General features: G+C 40.2%; 1 protein-coding gene across 3 annotated transcripts in view; it reads left to right on the top strand.

Moving 5' to 3' along the window:
- Positions 1-21,172, top strand: part of DROSHA (drosha ribonuclease III) — a 478,288-nt gene that overhangs the window by 303,621 nt on the left and 153,495 nt on the right. For all 3 annotated transcript variants that reach the window (XM_040353574.1, XM_040353573.1, XM_040353575.1), the window contains 3 exons: positions 13,332-13,470; positions 19,054-19,114; positions 19,936-19,995. In XM_040353574.1, coding sequence (XP_040209508.1) covers positions 13,332-13,470; positions 19,054-19,114; positions 19,936-19,995 — 260 coding nt within the window. The remainder of the gene's footprint in view (positions 1-13,331; positions 13,471-19,053; positions 19,115-19,935; positions 19,996-21,172) is intronic.

The raw sequence follows: 21,172 nt of genomic DNA, 5'->3' as shown, positions 1-21,172 counted from the left end.
CCTCGACCGGAAAACCCGAAGGAGGCCACTTTGCATTCCTTGGACGTGGTTCGGGCCCTATGGGTGTACTTGTCTGCTACGGCTTCGTTTCGGAAGTCGGACTCACTGTTCGTGTCGGTAACTGGTCCTAAGAAAGGTCTGGCGGTGTCGTCAGCCACCATTTCTAGGTGGATCAGACAGGTCGTGCTCCATGCTTATGCCCTAAAGGGGCGGGCGCCTCCCTTTCAGGTTACGGCGCATTCGACCAGGGCGATTGGTGCCTCTTAGGCTTTCCGCCATCAAGTGTCTGTGTTACAGGTGTGTAAGGCAGCGACCTGGTCGTCAATCCACACCTTCTCAAGATTTTACAAGGTGGATGCGAGTGCATCTTCAGATGCCTTCTTTGGCCGCAAGGTTTTACAGGCGGCAGTTTAAGGTTGAAGTTCCTCCGTGAGTAACTCTGGTTTGTTTGGGGTGAAGCTTGGTTTGCTGTGTTTTTTTTCCACCTCTCGAAATTGCTTGGGGACGTCCCTAAGGTCAATGCTGCTGTGTCCGTCCATGAACGAAAGAGAAAATAGGATTTTTGTACTCACCGTAAAATCCAGTTCTCTGAGTTCATGGACGGACACAGCACCCACCCCTCCTTTTGTTTGTACTGATTGTTTACGATTTGGGGCTGCATGTGCAGAGAGTGGGATGTACCCGGGGGACCCGCCCCCTGGGAGGTGCTGTACTGAAAGAAGTGTTTTAACACTTGAAGTGCTGTTTTTAATGCAGGAACTTGCTGCCATCCGCTGCAAGCAAAATCCTGCATAAATGTATACATCTGTGTCCATGAGTCCTAAGATGCTGTAAGGGTTTGGTCTCATTCTGTTGTAAGTGCTACTTGAAGTTGAAGGAGGGTTTTATGACTCGGGCTGTAACCTTGTATAAAACAAATAAAAAATATTCCCACCATCTGTCTCACTGCTCTGTTTAGCATTGCCTTGCCGTGGGACAGAATTATTAAAGGTCTCCTGTATGATGAATATGCACAGGAACACTATTCTTGTTCTGTATGCTGTGTAATTCTTATTTGTTAAATCTGCTTGGACACTACACAGAACCAGTTTTCTTGCATCCTAGAAATGGTTCTTGGCATCTGTTTGTTTCAATTTATTTAAATTTACACTGTCTGCTAATTCTCTCAGTTGTGTGTTATAAGCTATGCCCCTTAAATAATTTAGCCCCACCTAGTTTTCTGTAAAGACCACGGCTATATTCTATAAACAAAGTCTCGCCTCTTCAAACATGAAACATAAAAGTGACCTTAGATGCAGACTGCAGATCTTTGATGCCCCAGACTGGGGGTGTTCTGGTAACCATGACAGCAGGCAGCATAGATGACAGTCTCCTTACTACTAAGATGTACCCACAGCATCCTTAGAAAATAATGTCCTGCCTGTCACTCATCACTGTTATAGTAACTAAATTACTGCCTAGAAGGATCAGTTATTAGCCCTTACAGAGGAATGCGTCCATTTTGAACCCCTGAACAGGGGCACAGACATCAAAAAACATTACAGGGATGTTAACCCTTTTCTATGCTATCCAAAAAACGTAAGTAATTTTTTTGGCTTGAGTTGCACTTAAAAATTTACCTATTCCAACTTGCATACAAATTAAATTTGAGAACAAATCTACAGAACCTTGTTTGTAACATGAGCACTGCCTGTATGCAGTGTGGTAACATGCATTGCATTAAGGCAGTCCATTTAAAATCAAAGACTGCTACGCACATAAAACCAGCCATGCACCATTTTTTTTCTCAATGCACTGATGGTTGTGTTTGTAAAGCGTTGTTTTTTTTGTTTTTGTTTTTTGTTTTTTTAACCACTTGCCCACCGGGCTTGTTTTTCAGATTCGGTGTTTACGAGACTAAAACAGTTTTTTTTGCTAGAAAATTACTTAAAACCCCCAAACATTATATATATATTTTTCTAACACCCTAGAGAATAAAATGGCAGTCGTCGCAATACTTGTCACACCCTATTTGCGCAGTGGTTTTACAACCGCACTTTTTTTTGGAAAAAAATCACTTTTTTGAATTAAAAAATAAGACAACAATACATTTTGGCCAATTTTTTATATATTGTGAAAGATAATGTTACGCCGAGTAAAATGATACCCAACATGTCACGCTTAAAAATTGGGCCCGCTCGTGACATGGCGTTAAACTTTTACCCTTAAAAATCTCGATAGGCGACGTTTAAAAATTTCTACAAGTTGCATTTTTGAGTTACAGAGGAGGTCTAGGGCTAGAATTATTGCTCTCGCTCTAACGATCGCGGTGATACCTCACTTGTGTGGTTTGAACACAGTTTTCATATGCGGGTGCTACTCGCATATGCATTCGCTTCTGTGCGCGAGCTCGTCGGGACGGGGCGCTTTAAATTTTTTTGTTTTGTTTTCTTATTTATTTTTATTTAGTTTATAATTTTTTACACTGAAATAAAAAAATAAAAAAATTGATCACTTGTATTCCTATTACAAGGAATGTAAACATCCCTTGTAATAAAAAAAAGCATGACAGGTCATCTTAAATATGAGATCTGGGGTCAAAAAGACCTCAGATCTCATATTTAGACTTCAATGCAAAAAAAGAAAAAAAAATGTAAACTGTCATTTTTTCAAATGACAAAAAAAAAAATGTTTCTTTAAGACGCTGGGCGGGACTGACGTTTTGACGTCACTTCCGCCCAGCAGAGCTATGGGGATGGGTGGGGGCGATTTTTCCCTCACTCGCATCCCCACACAGCTGCCGAACAGACCCGATCGCCTCCGCCGCTACCGACGGCTCCGGTAAGCGGCGGAGAGCGGCGGGAGGTGGGGGGCCCTCTCCCGCCACCGATAACGGCGATCTTGCGGCGAATCCGACGCGGAGACCGCCGTTATCATTAACAGAACCGCCCACTGAAGAGATGGATATCTCGGTTGTGGCAGCAGCTGCTGACGTTACCAAGATATCCATCTTTAAAAACATGACGTATTTTGACTTTGGGCGGTGGGCAAGTGGTTAAATAACAACATGTCATAGTTTTCTTCTTCCGGGCCCTGATCTTCCTCTTCTCAGTTTCCCCCACAGCACTCCTGGTTCCTACTCTTCATTCAGTGCCCCAATAGGAAGGCACTTGTGCAAGCTCGCTCCCAAGCCCCATAGTCTTCTTCTGACCCCCCTCTCCCTCATGACAGAGTTTAATTGACAGCAGCTGGAGCCAATGGCTCCCACTACTAGTGATCTGCCCTATGAGGAGGGATAGAGCAAAAAATACCACTGCTCTCAAGCACAACGCTAGATCGCGATGTGGCTCAGGCATGTACGGTAGGGGGAGGGGAGGCTGGGAGGGATGCATAGAGGCATATAATGCATTAGGTAAAAAAAATCTTAGGCCTGTACAACCACTTTAATGGGTCGAGCAGTGTGCATGCTCACTTGGCACAGGAGACAGCTGATATGCTTTGCTTGCAAAGATTTGGTGACACCAGGCAGCGAATAAAATTATTTTTTTATTCGTTAAGGAACACAGTTCATTATAATTATTATTTTAATGCAGGATTTATTTATCACTAAGAGTTTGTGCAGTGAATGGAGGGACACAACACAGTTGCAATGCAAGAGGGATCAGAGGGTCCTGCTCTTTAGAGTTTTCAATCTAATAAAAGGGAAGACCAAGTAATACAAAAGGTAATACCTATTTTGGATGAGCTAACAGAGAAAATAAAAGTACAGTTTATTAGTTAGAGGTGGCATAGACCTTCTTGACAAGAATGGGTTTTCCAGGATCACCTAATGGGCAGTGTGACAGACCACCTAGCACCCAGCCTAGGTGCTTCCTCCAAGATACAGCTTTATCCACGCAGGAACCAGGTATTATAGCTGAGCATAGAACCCAAGAACTAGATGACACTAGCTTAGGTGCAAACTGGAACTGACTTTATTGTAAATTTACACAGAATATATACCACACAAAATCAGGTAAGGGCTTGATCACATTATCCTAAACAATGAAAACTGTAAACAGTAATAGCAGTACATCTAATGAACAGCCAACATAAACAGTAATCTAAACATATAACATCCCACAATAGTTTGGTAACAAGGCGAAGTGGACACAATGCTGGCAGGCAGACAGAATCAATTGGTGACTCAATTAACAATGGGAATTCACACCCAGGAGGCACACAGTGGGGAATTATACCATGAGAGAAAGACACCTTAATAGTTTATAGCAGGAGACCCCAGCATCAGGTTATTTTGAACTGATTATATTAACATATATTCTGAGTCTGAGGGGGAGTGAAGCAGTCATTGCTGGTTTGGGCACAGAGGCCCCAAATCTGTATCCAGATCCTAGGTTTTGGAGAGACATGGGCCATGGATCTGAAGCAAAACCACTCCAAGGGTCCCCCAGCCACACACCTCCCAAATAATAGAGCCCTCTCAGAAACCAGGGTCCATAGTCAGTAGACAACCCTGCAGTCCCCTCCTAAAGCCCCTGTTAAAAAATAAAAAGACAGATGCAAGCAAAGTGCCAGCTAAAAGCCACCTCTGCTGAATTTTCAGTTAGTAACAAGCAGTGAAAGGAGAAACAAAAACGTAGTCAACAGGCCTATCAAAACCTAGGGCGTGTCATTCGATAAAGCCAGGTAAAAATAATTTTATGGTGTGTTCAGAAGATGTTTTCTTACATTTGTTTGACCATTCTTAATATTAGTTGAGCCAGATGAAAAAAAATTAGTGTCTGTGTGCTCAGCAGTACAGTAAGTCCGTTTCAGCAAGAATGAAGTGGCTTTTTATGTCTTATAGCTAGGTACACACACAATGTTTTGCTTTAGTTCAACCCAGCGAACTGAACTTAAAAAACTGAGAGATCGCCGTACTAACACATCTGATGTTGGTGTGGCAGTCTCCCCACTGTGCTATTGTGTTCTGACATGGGGGCTGCCCCTCCCCCACGCTAGAACACACTGATGCATGCTCGCAACCATTGGCTGCAAGTGCTGTCAGATGCTGGTTTGACAGAACCCAGTTGAGAGATCTGCTTCTGTCAGACGAGGAGCGGTAAACATGGGCCGCGTGAACTAACTGATATTCTGCTCATGTTTACCAGCCTTATGACAGTTTCTGCTTTGTAAATAAAAGCATACCATATGCATTCACTATTACGTGCATGTACACCTTTTAGATAATTGTATATGTGTTTGTAAACTGAATTTGTGTTGTCTGGATTTCCAAAAATGATTCTTTATTTCTCTTGTGATACAAAGAGTCAAGAACTTGCAGCTTTATTACTCTGCAGAACATTTGATTTGTCATGACAAGTTCACCCCCGCTCTCTAAGCTGTTGTTCAACAAACTCAATATGCAGTCTAAAACAAATTCCTAATATGCACAGTATGCAAATATTAAAGAAAAACAGAAGAAACATTTTACAGCTTTTATTTAAAAGCCCAAGTTACTCATGTAACAACATAAAGTAAATCAAAGGAACAGATATGTGCAGATTAGGAGCATCTGATAAGAGCTGTGCCTGGCACTAGAGGGATGAGAGCCTCAGGACAGCTGAGCTGGTTTATTCCATCCTTACATTCATTCCTATTTGCAAGATCCCCCACTTCTGATAAGTGTTAATCCTTAGAAATAAAACAATGTTGAAACAGCTGTAGGAGGCTTGAACAGCCGCTGAAGATTTGTATGCCAAGTCCACCAAGAAATATACATTGTCACTTTGGTATGCATTATTTAAACGTCCAACAGATTTCCAAATTTTGATTGAGTGTGTGTGTATACTGTATAATATTAGTAATATAAATGCTAAGTTAGGGCCCATTTACATTTGCGGTTCAGGGACATTAAAAACATGTTTTTACTGCCCCCCTCTTAAGCTGCAAAGAAAATTGATGGGTGTACACATGCCTTGACCATGATGCCTTGCTTCAAGGCCGCTGCAAAAATGATCCCCTGCATAGCAACTGCCCCATTTGCAGGGCACTGTGTTGCATTCAAGAGGTGCCATATTGCCTCTGACCATTAATTGCTATTCAATAGTTTATTGGCGTTTTGGCTTTTTTTTTTTTTAAAGCCCATAAACTGAACTCTATGTTAGCCTATGTGCCCATGCATACCTGGGCGTTTTTTAGTGTTAATGAACTTTGGAGTTTATTGGCTTTTTCCTGAACGCCCGAAATTTTCGTTCAAAGTGCCGTTTTTCAGCGGGAAAAAACGCTAAAAAATGAAAACCGCAGAAAAACACTCAAACGCCCATAAACACTAAAAACCGCTGGCACCAGCGTTGTTTTGCGTGTTTTTATCCATTGAAAAAAAGCTACACTGAAAAACGCTGATTAAAGCTATTGCTAAAAAACGTTGAAATGCTCCCTGCAGAGCTACTGGCGTTTTTTATAGCTTTTTTTAGCTTCAGTGTGCATGAAACCTTAGACTCCTAGTTGTGTTCCTCAAATCATTCTTGAACCATTTTTGCAGTGTGGTAGAACACATTTTCCTGCAGAAAGAGGCCACTGTCATCTGGGAATACAGTTTCCATGAAGTACGTGGTCGCCAACAATGTTTAGGTAGGTGGCACGTGTCAAAGTAACAACTACATGAATAGCAGGACCCAAGGTTTCCCAAAGTGCTGTGTCACACAGATTCACTCCCTGCCAATACACTGCTGCTCAGGGTGTTCCACTCCCTGCCCAGACTGCTTGACTCCCTATTAATGCACTGGTATCCCTGGTTCCTTTTCAGCCTTTACAAAGTTATACTGTTCAGATAAAAGTATACAGCACTCACCAGTCTGCGGGTGCAGTGCACATTCTGTTTGATTGCGGCCATGACTTCACTTTTTGCTGGGGTTTATAATGCAGACAGGGTGCCTAGCCTTCCAGGAGCCTAGTGTGGCCCCAGCTACTTGGAGCCATTCCCTGTAATGAGATGTAGATGAGGCTGGGTTGACCAGATCCTACAACCTGAGTGGCAAGAAATTGAGAAGGTCTCTACAGAGGTGCAGTCCAGGAGGACCTTAGTGACACCATTGAGGTTGGTAAGGGGAGTAGAAAGCCAAACCCTGTGCAATCTGCCTGTTTGTGATGAGATGACAGGGGCTGTCTGTTCACTACAATGCCAAAATGTCACTCCTGATGAGTGGATTTTTGTGCTGCTTGTAGTTAGTATCATGCAGTCGTACTCAAAGCATATGTCAACCTTTTATTATTATTGTAACACAATATAGTCATTAAAACAGTGTGCTATTTTGATGCACAGTATTAAAACAAAATATATGAAGATCTAGCCCAACTTTCGTCCCACGTCCTCATCACTACCACAAATGAAACACCAACACTCCCCCATTCACTACTGTGCTTGTACCCCTCTCTCACCCAACTTGTGAATGCTGCTTTCCCCCTGTTCTCACTGCTTACCTTCATGCCACCCTCCCCTGCTTTCACCCACTCTTGCAGGGAATGCCCCCCCTTCTCTGAGACACACTGCCACTCAAGCTCATTCTCTATCTGCCTAGGAATTTGATAGAATTTTAGTTTTGTTCCTGGGTCATTACCAGATTTCTCAAATCTCCAGCCCAGCAATGCCCGCTCCATCCCTGCCGGTTCTGCCCACATTAACAATGGCCGCTAGTGCTCTAATTCCCTCCACACCCCTTCCATACATCATGTAGACTATACATTGTCATTGTTTGGTTGCTGTTTCACAGCACACACCATGGAAATGCATGACGCTTTGCATCCACATGTATCGTAGCAACCATGACGTTGAATCCAACTAAGGCTGTCACTGTGACAAATAGAATTCAGGGTGGGAAAAGTGAAGCTCAGCAGGGCTAGAACAAATTAAGACCAGTCTGGGGCAGTCTAAAAGGTAGAAATGTGCGGGATGGAAAGCCCATTTAACCCCTTAACGCCCGCCGCACGACTATATACGTCCGCAAAATGGCACGGACAGGCAGATGGGCGTATATATACGCCCCTGCCTTCTAGCGGGTGGGGGGTCCGATCGGGACCCCCCCCCCGCGGCGGGCGGATTCCCTCGGGGAGCGATCCGGGATGATGGCGCGGCTATTCGTTTATAGCCACTCCGTCGCGATCGCTCCCCGGGGCTGAAGAACGGGGAAAGCCGTATGTAAACACGGCTTCCTTGTGCTTCACTGTGGCGGCGTATCGATCGAGTGATCCTTTTTATAAGGGAGACTCGATCGATGACATCAGTCCTACAGCCACACCCTCCTACAGTTGTAAACACACACTAGGTGAACCCTAACTCCTACAGCGCCCCCTGTGGTTAACTCCCAAATTACAACTATATATGTTTTTGGGGGATATTTATTATAGCAAAAAGTAAAAAATATTGAATTTTTTTCAAAATTGTCGCTCTATTTTTGTTTATAGCGCAAAAAATAAAAACCGCAGAGGTGATCAGACACCACCAAAAGAAAGCTCTATTTGTGGGGAAAAAAGGATGCCAATTTTGTTTGGGAGCCACGTCGCACGACCGCGCAATTGTCTGTTAAAGCGACGCAGTGCCGAATCGCAAAACCTGGCCTGGGCATTTAGCTGCCAAATGGTCCGGGGCTTAAGTGGTTAAAGCTCAACTTTGTGCCAGTTTCCAAGCAGCTTCTTAAAATGTAGGAACAGAGAAGTGCAGCGCTAAACATTATCTAAAGTGAATTAAACAACGTGAAAGATCAAGAAACGCACATATCATGTAAAGAATCCTGTGTTGAATGGCGTCAGCCCATGTCATGCAAAAAATGACACAAGATGATGATACAAATGGATGCAATACCTCAAGAAACCACTGTAGGGGATTTCAATGTAAGTAAAACAAAGTGTATAGGTGAATCACACTCACAGGTGATAGTATGAGTATAGCACATTAGCAAATGTGTCTAGAGGCCTAAAGAGGCATGTAGCCACGTGGTGACAAAGTTCCAAAGTGATTTGCAAGTGTAAAAACACAGCAAACAAATGATAATAATAAATGAATAAAGGTGCAAATACAATGAGTCCAAAGAAATGGAAAAACTGAAGTTCCTTGGGGGAAGACTGGATGGCAGACACCCTGTGAGGTATGTCTCTCTCAGATACAGGAATCAAGCCGCTTGCACAGCCAATACAGGTCTCATCAGCAATCCACAATAATATACGAAAAATGAATGTAGGATAGAGTACTCTTACCAACTGACGTGGACACACTCGTCAGCGACGGTGTGTCAATCAGACCTTCACGAACTCCAGGACAGCGACGAGATCAATGGAAGCGCCTTTTGATATGCAGACCTTCAATCGTCAGGAGCCAGTTTAATCCAATGGTAAGGAAATTAGTGTGGAAGAGACTCATAGATGAAAGCCAAAGGCAGATCAGCCAGTCACAGGATCATGCAAAGGAAAACATAACTACACATAGTGCGGTTAATCCCAATAAAAAGCCTTTAATAGGCATAGTGGCAGTACAAAGAATAGAACAGGGATAAAACTTGGATAAAAATTTTTTAAAAATAAAAAAAGGTACAAGCCTACGGGAAGACAGGTACAAGTGATCACATGGAAAGTAATTAGCGTGGTAGGCAAGTAGCAAATGAGCTATGTACCCCAAAAATGTAAAAGATAGAGAATTAAAAAAGGCACATGTCAAATCCTTGTTGTCTCCTCCCTATGCAGAGCAGTCCCTTTTATTCTTTTTTTTTTTTTTTTTATGTCAGATTTGTGTGTATACTGTATGTGTTAGGCTGCATTCACACTATAGCACTGCATAATCTTGTGTCATGCTTGTGGTGCCATTTATTATTAAGGGTGTCCAAATGTACAAAGCTCAAAAAAGGTATATGAGCTACTTTGCTGCGTTGACGCATAATAACACACACCAAAAAATGCTCACAGAACGCCAACCATTGTGCATAATTTTTTATAAAACTAGAACTATATAAACACACATTTTCTTACAGAAATTTGTAATGAAGCAACATAACCTATTGTGGAACTTTAAAAACTAACCTGATAACTACTTTATGTTCAAACATTAACAACATCCAAACTTAAAAGTACCAACACTGCAGCATCTAAAACTCGTAATCAGGTGTGGTTGTTGGACAGTTGAGCTGATTTCAGATGGGCGATTCTGCCACAAGCGAGACAGCGGCAGGATCGCTAAAAATGTTGTCTGTCTATCTTTATGGAATCACTCCCTCTGTAGCTGAGACAGCAAAAATGTTGCTCCGTTGCTGGCCCTACTACTTCTGTATCGTGATCACTAGTGATAGGAACAATCTCTTGCTGCCTGTGATGGAGTGAGTCCATAGGAACAGACAAGTTTTCGTGGCACAATTGCCCATCTGACATCAGCCTTCGGCATGTGTTTATCCATTCAGTGGACTGTCTTGTGTGGTGCTGCGAAGTCAGGGTTTTAGTTAATCTTTATAAAAAAAGGTAATAATCCAAATGAAGGCTGTCAGTGGAGGTGGGCAAAATGAACACAAATCTCTCCACCAAAGTATTGTAAAACAGGAAATACAAATTTAATGCAGAAGGTTTAGTAAACATGTTGCCACAAATCCAGTACGGGTTTATCTGTAGTTTTAGGATTGTGGGCAGAGCCGTAGAAATTCTTTCTTTTTGCCTCGTGGCTACCTGTGCATCCAAAACTTCTGGTTTATAGCACAGATACAGCCTAAGATAGGGAGTCATAAAATGGCTCCATATCTATAATATTTTGCTGCTTTATCCATTAATTGTAAGCTAAGGATTTGAAAGTCAAGCAAAGTAAGCATGAAATTGTATTGGCCCACACCATCAGACTTTTCTGTACATATAATAGAAACTATAACTTAGCACTTGAACGTTCTGATAGTTTCTCTCTAAAATCATATTTCCGTTGCCATACTAGCTTTATTTTTACAAACGGATATAATGCGCCTTGCATGCATAATTTGCAAGCTACAGCTGCAGTGAAATCATTAGTGTTCCTCCAGCTAGATATTCCATACTTTGTAGACACTTGAGACAGTAGGCTCCACATGTTCACTAGTTTTGTGCATTCAAATTATTCTTTCCTTCTTCCGTCTAATCCATATTGTTCTCTTTTTTTATATATCTTCTTTCCACGTTTTCTGAAAGATACTAGGGGGAAAAAATGAAGTCTTGGTTCATGTGAAATACTTGTCGGAGAATAAATATAGAATTGTGGCAGCTGCTGTCGCGCATAGGCTCATCAAAGTTATTTTTAATTAGCGTGCTAGTTTAAAAATGGCCCAGCATCATATTAAAAGTGGTATATTCAATCAAGCCAAATTTCATTAAACCATTTCTCAAAAGCAAGCGATACATTTGGCATTCTGCACAGTACAATATTATGTTTGGTAGCGTAGCACATGCAGCGGTCACAATTAAATATTCAAGTCATCTCTGAAAATATGAGAAATGTACAAATGTGGTTTGCTACAGACAATGTTCTCTGTAACTTACAAGAATATCATAGACATATAACTTTACCTATCAAAGAACAGCCTGTAGAATTGACTGTTCTGTCTACAACAACCAATCAGGACCTACCCATGATCAAAATGACTAGACCAGTTACTTTGTTTTGTCACCCCTCCTTTTCAAAAATGCACAAGTAGCACATAAAATAACTATATGAAATGATTAACACAAACAGAAACATGTCCACAGAGAAGTAATTAAAGTGTTACTAAACACAGGACCCTGCATTCACTATATTTGGTCTCCCACAGGGAGATGATACCAAGTTCAGCTTCAGCAGCCTGTGATACAATTAATACAACAAATGTACGTAAGAGCCGGTTCACACAGGAGCAGCACGACTTGCAGAGCGACACGGCAAGGCGATCTGCCCACAACTTCAGAGGCGACTTGCAAAATGACTTCTGTATTGAAGTTAATGCAAGTCGCCCTGAAGTCATCCCAAAGTAGTACAGGAACCCTTTTCTAAGTCAGAGTAGCTCCTATTAGAACGGTGCCATTGTACAGAACGGAGCGTGATTTGTCAGGCGGCTAAGTCGCCTGACGAATCGCGCCTGTGTGAACTGGCTCTTAACATTTTATTTACAAATGGAAGGGAACTGTGCTTCTTGACATTTGTATCCATAATTGTTGTTCAAATTGCAGGCAGTCAGCTTCTGTTTCAGGCATACATTTTGTCTTGGCCTGACACAGCTTGCAAAAAAAAAAAACATTATTTGACCTGGGCAGTCAACATAAGAAAATAGTAAAAAATAAATAAATTGTAAAATGAGTAATACAGTTTATAAATGTGTATCCACCTTTGCTATGTCTACTGAACACTTGAATATGAGAACAAATTAAGCTATATGGGCCTCATAATTAGTATATAAGTCATCTACATGATTTTGAGTAAATATTCATATTTCTAGGGTAGGTTTGACAATAAATGAGACCATGGATGTGCTTATTTGTGTGCTATAGACCTTTTTTTCAGTTTTTTTTATTGCCGTCATGTAGGATCAGTGTATTTTTCTAGTAGCTTGTTATCTATAGTTGTATGGTAAAAAAATTAAATATAGGTTGCAATTGTTTATTGAAACCTATTAATAAACTAGTACAAAACGTTTAGTACAGGTTTTCTTCATATTTAAACTTTCCAGTGTGTTTCTCTCTTTGAGGGCAGATAAGTCACCTTATATTCATCTGTGACTGATAATGTATGGCAACATCAACTTAGTCCCTGTTTGAAGTGGAACTTTACCCATAACAAAAGATAATGCTCTTTGCCTATATATATATATATATATATATATATATATACAGGGCTTTTTTTCAGGGGGAACTTGGGGGAACTCAGTTCCACCACCTCTAGCTCAGACCCTTTGGTGCCGGCTCACCACAATCACTTGTAAACACAGAAGTCTGGTTTCTGTATTTACAAGTGACAGCTCTGCACTCTGTGTGTAACCCCCCTGAACTCTGCACTCTGTATGTAATGCAATTCTGGTATTTAATGCCCCTTTAAGACCCTTCTACTGTTTGTGAAATCTGAACGTGTCGTTGTTGAGTTCCTTCACCTATTTTCTGAGAAAAAAAGCTCTGTATGTGTATATATATATATATATATATATATATATATATATATATATATATATATATATATATATATATATATATATATATATATATATATATATATAATATATATATATAATATATATATGTATATATATATATATATATATATATATATATATATATATATATATATATATTATTGTTTCTTTCCACAGATGTTTCTATGTATATTAATGTGTTTTTATTATTTTCTATTTTAGCTTGCTATGACTCACCCAAGCCACCATTTAAACTTTGGGATGAACCCTGACCATGCTCGCAACTCTCTTTCCAACTGTGGAATTAGGCAGCCAAAATACGGGGATAGAAAAGTTCATTACATGCACATGCGTAAAAAAGGTACGTTTGTTGATTATTTATAGTAAGCGTGTAGAACTCAGTTTGTCTCTCCTTCATATCGTGGTACTGATGGTGAAGGTTATGCCCCTTGTTTATTGTTCTTAGTAGATTGGATTCTTATAAATCTTGGCTTTGTCCACATAGGAGGCTGTATCTTTTATACTTAAAGAGTTCTGTCATTGAGATAAATGTATTTTAACAGTATTTTTTACATTTATTATACTTTAATTTCCTGAAAAGCTAGAAGCCCTGCTAGTATATTCAGCATTCAACACGTCCGGGTGTGTCAGAAGCCTGCAATCTAACCATTGTGTGCTGAGGCTTTTTCACTGGGGTGCTAGTAATCATTATATCCCTATAGCAGCTAGCTGGTTGGGATCACAGCATGCAGTGGGGGAAACACAAGCATCTGACACAACTTGAGTTGTCAGGTACTTAAGTTCCTAGTGGTGCATTTATCGCTTCAGGAAAGCAATTGTTAGGATGCATGTATCTTGTCAAAAATGTATTTTTAAGCAACAATGACCTCTTTAAAATGATTTAGATGTAATAAAAATATCCACATACTGAAAATGCTTTGTAATGTTTTAAAAAAAATAGCTTTACTTTGTGTGTTACTGACCCAAACAAGTACGTGCTTATCAGGCAGAGTCCTGGTAGCGGATATCCACATACTGTACTTGTTTCAGGTCAGTATCTATGGCTTTAAATATGGCTTTAATTTGGCAGTAGCATCTCCAATTTTTATATAGAGATATATATATATATGTATGTATGTATGTATGTGTGTATGTGTGTGTATATATATATATATATATATATATATACACATACACTTTCTGTATTAGTTTCATTTTAGGCAAAATGGAACATGAACCTGTCAGCTGGGAGTATTGCATTTAGGGCTGCTAAACAGGAAATCAGATTTGATTTCCCATTAATCCAAAATATATTTGATTCTTAAAAGGCCTTGAGATCCTTGATTTTTTTTTGGCCCTTATATATTAGATTTAAAAACAAGCAAACCAGTATTCATTCTGTTCTTCAAATGCCTGTTTACACTTGTGTGTAATTTCTCTATACTTTTAAACTAGGATAAGTTCACTTTAAAAAGTGCCCAGTTTTGGCAGCCTTTAAAGAATTGGTCAACAACCCTGCCCTCAGGGCCCACTAACAGGCCAGGTTTGCAAGATAACTGAAATACATCACATGTGATATCATTTGTTGCTCAGTGATTGCAGTATTCTAGTCTGCATTTCCCCAAGGTAATGCATAAAACCTGGCCTGTTAATGGCCCCTGAGGACAGGGTTGATGTCTACTGCTTTAAAGCATTGCAATCAGCAGATCTCCTGCAGACATGTCAGTTTATCTGTGTGCCTGTACATTCTGTATGGGCACACAGATACATTGACAGGAACAATCAGTGAGTGCCGTGGTAGTTCACTGAGAACTACAAGCTGTCATCCACAAAGGATGTCAGTACTTGTAGTTCATTCATTCACAGAACCCTGTGAATGAATGACATGGTTGTGTGGGCGGAGCCCCACATGGCGACGCTGATTTCAAAAACTGATAGCTAGTATGGGGAACTTCTCGTCATACTGCTGTCACAGGCATGGGGGAATCGGGCAGCTGCTGCAGCATTGTGAACATGTTATATGTTCCACCCTAAAAATTAGTGAAACATGTAATATGTTCCCAAAGGTGAACTAATACTTTAAGCTGCATTTGTATGTTTGTTAGCGTAGCAAGTAGGGATGACCTCAGGCATGTTTAGATACTAGTCTAAACCCACCCAAGCTATCCCGCCTGGAAGCTGTCACTGTGGACCGTCAATCTTTAATGTCTGAGGCATTCCCCACAGCCGTGTGTATACACGATCCAAAGTGTGATGGCTTGAGTGGGTTCAGGCTAGCACCCGAACATGACTGATCTCATCCCTACTTGAAAGCCTTATATGGTAGCTATGCAAAAAGAGTGCAACCAATGCTAGTATTTCACCTACAAACATTTTAGTAAAATTTCCTCACTGCATAGATCATATGTGGCCTTGTTTTCTGCATTTTTACTGCTCAGTAAATCAATAAGCAGATTTCTTAGCTATTTTTTTGTTCTGTGCTTCTGAAATTGGTTCAGATATTGTGCTGAAATCTGTGGACATATTTAATTAATGTGTCTCTTGTCTATCTAGTTATAGCTGTCCTTAGATGTGTCCCAGTAGTGTGGCTGTTGAATTCAGTACAACCAGCCTGTTGGGTTTTTCTTGTGTGATCACTGCCAGCGACTACAGCCACCAGCAGTGGACATTGTATTCTGTTAGCAGGGTCAACGCTGATTGTGTTGATGGTGAAATTAAGCAATTTTCTTTTCCTCAAGCTGTGGTTGAAGTGGTTGAAGGAAAGAATGTTGCATAATCAATGGCTTGCTTTAGACCCTGAATATGTTAACATGTTCCTAAATCACTGCAAAAGAAGGTTGTGTTTAAATATATTTTGGGTGAATTTTTAATATGATCCTCTATCCATCCCATTTACCATTATCTATGCAGCGTGAAAACTGAACCTGCTTAATTTTTAACCTTGTACTACAAACTATGGTCTCCTGCACCACCCATTAATCTACCTATCTCCTCACCATCATTCCCCCCTTAAAAGCAGTGACAAAGATAAAAGGATGCACTTAGGCAAAATACATCTTTCAATTAATACTTACATTTATGAACATTTTACATAATTATAATTGATATTTTAATTTGCACTGAGTAACAAACAAGAACGCTACAAACAAAGGACCAATAATTGATATAAATTGATTCTGCAAAAAAGATGAATTTGATAAAAGCCCCTGGACTCTCGGGAAGTCATCCTTCAGTACTCAAGAAATAGAGCCATGTTTCTGGTAAACCATGGCTTAAAATACTGCCTTTCTTTCTGAGCATTAAAGGAAATGTAATACTTATTTTTTTTTAACAGTATTTAGTACCAGATGGATCATAGTACAGTCTATCGGCCTCACCTCCCTTGTGTTGGTGCTAGGCTTGGGCAAATGCTGTGTACCAGAAACAGGCTCTCGCTAGCAAAGCAGCCATCTCCATGGTACCTGTGGTGACGGCTAGGAGGGGTCCTTTCTGACACTGCTGGCGTTACAGGGCACCTTGAAAGATGGGACAAAGTATGTGCATTTTGTCTAATCAGAAATGTAATACTGTAAAAAAAAATGCTATATAGACAGTTTTTTTATTAGTAATTAAACTACTTGCTAGTTATTAGAAGAGAAAAAAATACTGGTGAGCCTTGACTTAAAGGACTTTATCTTTATTTTTTTCTCTAGATAGTAAAAGACTGTTTAGACAATTAGTTATTACTTAATTTACTACTTACTAGTTATTAACTAAACAGTACATTGTCAAATGTGGTTTGATTTGACAGTTACCAGATGTGATTCATGTTCTGATTTCAATCTCTAAAAAAGTGCACATTGCCTGGACTGTATAGTCATCCTCTTTTAAGAAACACAGATGTGCTGAAAGACAATTCCAAACAAGAATACGTTACTTTTAGGATAGCCAATGCCAGCTTAGGCACATCCTAATTAGAACCAATGTACCCTGGGTGTTTAGCCTGAAGTCTGTGTTCCAGACATTTTTCCCTGGGCACATATTGTCCTAAACATTTGTAACGCGAGGTGCACATCCAGCTGAAATAGGTCTGCCAACTGGCTCCCGATCAACACTCTCAGCCAGAGAGCGCTGACAACAGTGTTCTGGCGGGGCTCTGACCTAAACTGTCAGGTTTTTTTCAGCCCGCTGGGTTAAACGAAAAATAAAACTATTAGTGTGTACTAAGCTTTAGAACAGGGATCTCAAAGCTTTCTAAAGAAAGGACCAGTTTACTTTCCTTCAGACTTTAGGGTAAACAATGCAGAAGGAATAATGTGCCATTGTTGGTGTCAGTGGCAGGAATTTTGCCCCATTGTTGGTGTCAGTGGCAGGAATAATGCCAAGATATAGGGCAAGATGAAGGTAAACAAAGGGCCGCAGTTTGGAGACCACTGCTTTGGAGTGAGGCAAGTAAACACTACAGATATTTGGGCTTTGTTCAGATTTCATGACCAAGGTGTAAAAAGATTCAACATTTTACATTACTGCAAAAAAGCTGAATATTGGCTTCCATTTTCTGAATGGCCTCTCACTGGCTCACTGGATACTTACTGCCAGGGTAGTGACTCTTTAACTGTTGATCTTAACCAAAGCTAAAGATATTGAGAAGCATTTTTTAAGACTGCAGCAGCCAGAATCTGGAACACCTGTAGTGGCAACTAATCAACTTCTATCTTTCATTTTCAAATCTTAAAGTGGTTTTAAAGACAAAAGTTTTTTTTTTTTTTTTTACCTAATGCATTCTGGGAAATGGCTGCTGAGATTACGGATGAAAAGGGGACATACATTGATCCCTAGAGATTGCGGGTGTCAGTGGATGAACATCCGCTGACACCCAATCTCATCCGGGTCTGCAATCCTCCGGTTCTGCAGACGGAGGAAAACTAAATTTTTTCATTTGTCTGCGGATCGGATTGGATGAACACAGACAGACGGTCTGTGTTCATCCGATCCCCCCATAGGGGAGAGCGGAGATCTGACAGGGCGGTTCCTGCACAGTGTGCAGGGACCGCCCTGTCATCCGCCGGCTCAGCGGGGATCAATGGAGCAATCATCACGGATCCATCCCGTGTGAAAGGACCCTTAATCTAATGTCTGTTGACTACCAACAGAGACCCAAGCTGAAACTTATTAAAGGGGAAGTTATCAAATTGGTTGAATCCTTGTCTGATGGCTACTTTTCCCAGGGTAAGCATTTGTCACAGGTTTCTGCAGCACGCCCACTTTGCCTTTCTCTTTTGTTCAAATATGAAGGGTTGCTTGTTTCAACGGTTTCTGCTCAGATAAGTGTTGCTTCCTATCTACTATTGGAAATGCCCTCTGATTTATGTGACTGTCTTTTAGGTCTGTGTTGTGCAAATAACAGGATGATTGTGCACACTGCATTGAAAACAAAGTCTAGTGTTAAGGATAATGTGTAAAATGAGCTTATACAATCTGTTATATATTCCTGATGTTTTTATTTGTCTTGTGATATTATTTTTCTATTTTGTCTTCAATCAGGCCATGACTGCAATGCTTTAAAAAAAAAAAAAAAAAGGAATTTGAGTGCATTGATCCTGTAATTGTTTGTTGAAAATCTGGCCTTGCAGTAATTATGGCTTTTGTTGCCCTTGCCCAAATCAATCCGTGGCCAAGTAATTTATACCCTTTTGAAGAGCATTGTATAAAACGATGGGATTAAACAGATCTAATTGCTGTTCACGTTAACTGTAGTAAAGGAGCAGAGTTGAAACATAAATTTCAGGCCATCTAGTTTTACAAGCATATGATGAGAAAATGCTCTTATATTTTTACGAGTGCCGGCTTCTGAGCACTATTGATTTAAGTCATTCTCAACGCATTTCTCTGTGAACTTTCCGCTCACAGTTTTATGACTGGTTGATCTGTCATTTATGATGACTTTTATTTTGCATGGATACAGGAATAAATACGCTGATAAACATTATGTCTCGTCTGGGGCAAGATGATCCAGCCCCTTCACGGTAAGAATAATTTCATTTTATTACACATTTCCTAGTAGTTTAAAGTGACCATATTTTATGTGTCTGTGCAAGTTTGTGTTGATTATGTTTCCCCTTTAAATTAAAATTATTAGCAAATCAAAATAGATGACTGCAGCAGTTGGTCTGCAGCATATGCAGGAAGCTTCTAGATACCGTACTTCTTGTACCATTGCTTCTTCCACTTGAAGGCAAAATGCTTCATTGTCATCTCACCTGCCATTCACAGCTTTCCACCTGAATTGTCAAAGCCAATATCTGATCTCGTTACAGCATATTTGCCCTGTTCGTCCCCTGAAAAATGCTTTATGAGAGAAAAGTAATGGCTCTGTTTTACTCTACTTTTGTTGGCTTTGTGTTAAAAATATTGAAATTGTGAGCTTTGTTGTTATCTCAAGCCCAATATCCACTTCAGTATAGATCCATAAAAAGCATGCTGTGTGCTGCACTAATTCCACGCTCGTATACACCCGCGGCTTGACAATCAATAAGATGTTTTGTGTCCAGCATCTGGCTTAAGAAATGTATTCTAAAGCATTTCTCTTTCAAAAAATGATGCGCGTGTTCATCGCACTACTAGTGAATCTTTCATAATGCGCACACACACACACACTATATATATTTATATATATATATATATATATATATATATATATATATATATATATATATATATATATATATATATATATATATATATACTTTTTTTTCTTATTCTGTGTATGTAGAGCTTTTAAAAAACAGCGACACTGGGTTGCTTTGTTTACTTTGTATCCACAAATAACAGAACTTTTTCTTTTCAGAATAAACCACAATGAGCGCTTGGAATTCTTAGGAGATGCTGTGGTTGAATTTTTAACAAGGTAAATAGCCCTTATTTTTTTTCTTTTCATTTGAACTCTGTCATTTTAGCTTGTTACATTGTCTGCACAGCAGGTTAATATTACATAATGTTTTATTGCATTAGATCTTGGTTGTCGAGCACTGTTCATTGAACTTCTGTATGTTGACATGATCATTAATTCTGTCATTATGTACAGGTTATATTGTGCTGTTAGTTACTATGCTTCATTACATTGCCCTTTGAGACATAATACCTTAAAATGTGTTCCTTGGCCCTATATGTTAGGATATCTATATATAATATATACATGTATGTTTGTAATATAAGGCAAAGGGGCACAGAACACCACAAACAGTGTGCAAATGTTTAGTGTGCAATGTGCTAGACCAGGGGTGCCAAACCAGTGGCCCGGGGGCCACATGTGGCCCGCGGAGCCCTCTGATGTGGCCCGCGACCTCTTGCTCTGGGATGGAATAGAATAGAATACTGTTATTAAAGGTCAGTTTATTACTAAAATCACAGTGTATATATGGGTATCTCTGTTCTGCAGTGGTTACTGGGCTGCTTTTAAACTGATTTACAGGTGCAGAGCAGTTTACCTGTGGGTTACCTGCACTGAGCCATAGACTTCTGTTATTACCTGCGAGTTTGGTGAGCTGTCTGAAAGTGCACCAAACCTGCAGAATATAATAGAAGTCTATTGCAAAGTGCAGGAAAGCCAAGGGTACACTGCGTTGCACCCGTGGTGCGGGTAAACCGCAGCGCATCAGTGTGAAAGGGGGGTCCGACCAATTGGACCCTCCATTCATCTCTAAGTAGTAGCAGACATAAACCGACTTGTGTCCTACCTCCAATCCGATCCACAAAAAAAAGGAGTATAGCAGAGAAGACACGGACATGCCATCCACCCGCTCTGCTCATTTTGCCCCGCGACCAGTTACCAAGCTGCTTAAGTGGCCCTGGCTCTTCAAAAGGTTGGTCACCCCTGTGCTAGACTGTTCTAGAGTTGTGCTTTTATATTATTTTTTTTATTTCAACTCACAAAAGGGAGGAAATTGTGCGATATATAGCATTGTATAAATAAAGTTGACTGGGGAACTGAAACTTGAAATGTGACTTCACTTCTTTGAATCTGCTGTATGGTCGAATGAGATATACAGATGGTACATCATGGCAGAGCCTTAAGGAGTGTCACT

This window comes from Rana temporaria, chromosome 5 (assembly GCF_905171775.1).
Source record: "Rana temporaria chromosome 5, aRanTem1.1, whole genome shotgun sequence".
In the NCBI taxonomy this organism is placed as follows: Eukaryota; Metazoa; Chordata; class Amphibia; order Anura; family Ranidae; genus Rana; species Rana temporaria.
This window is presented reverse-complemented; position numbering and strand designations above follow the sequence as displayed.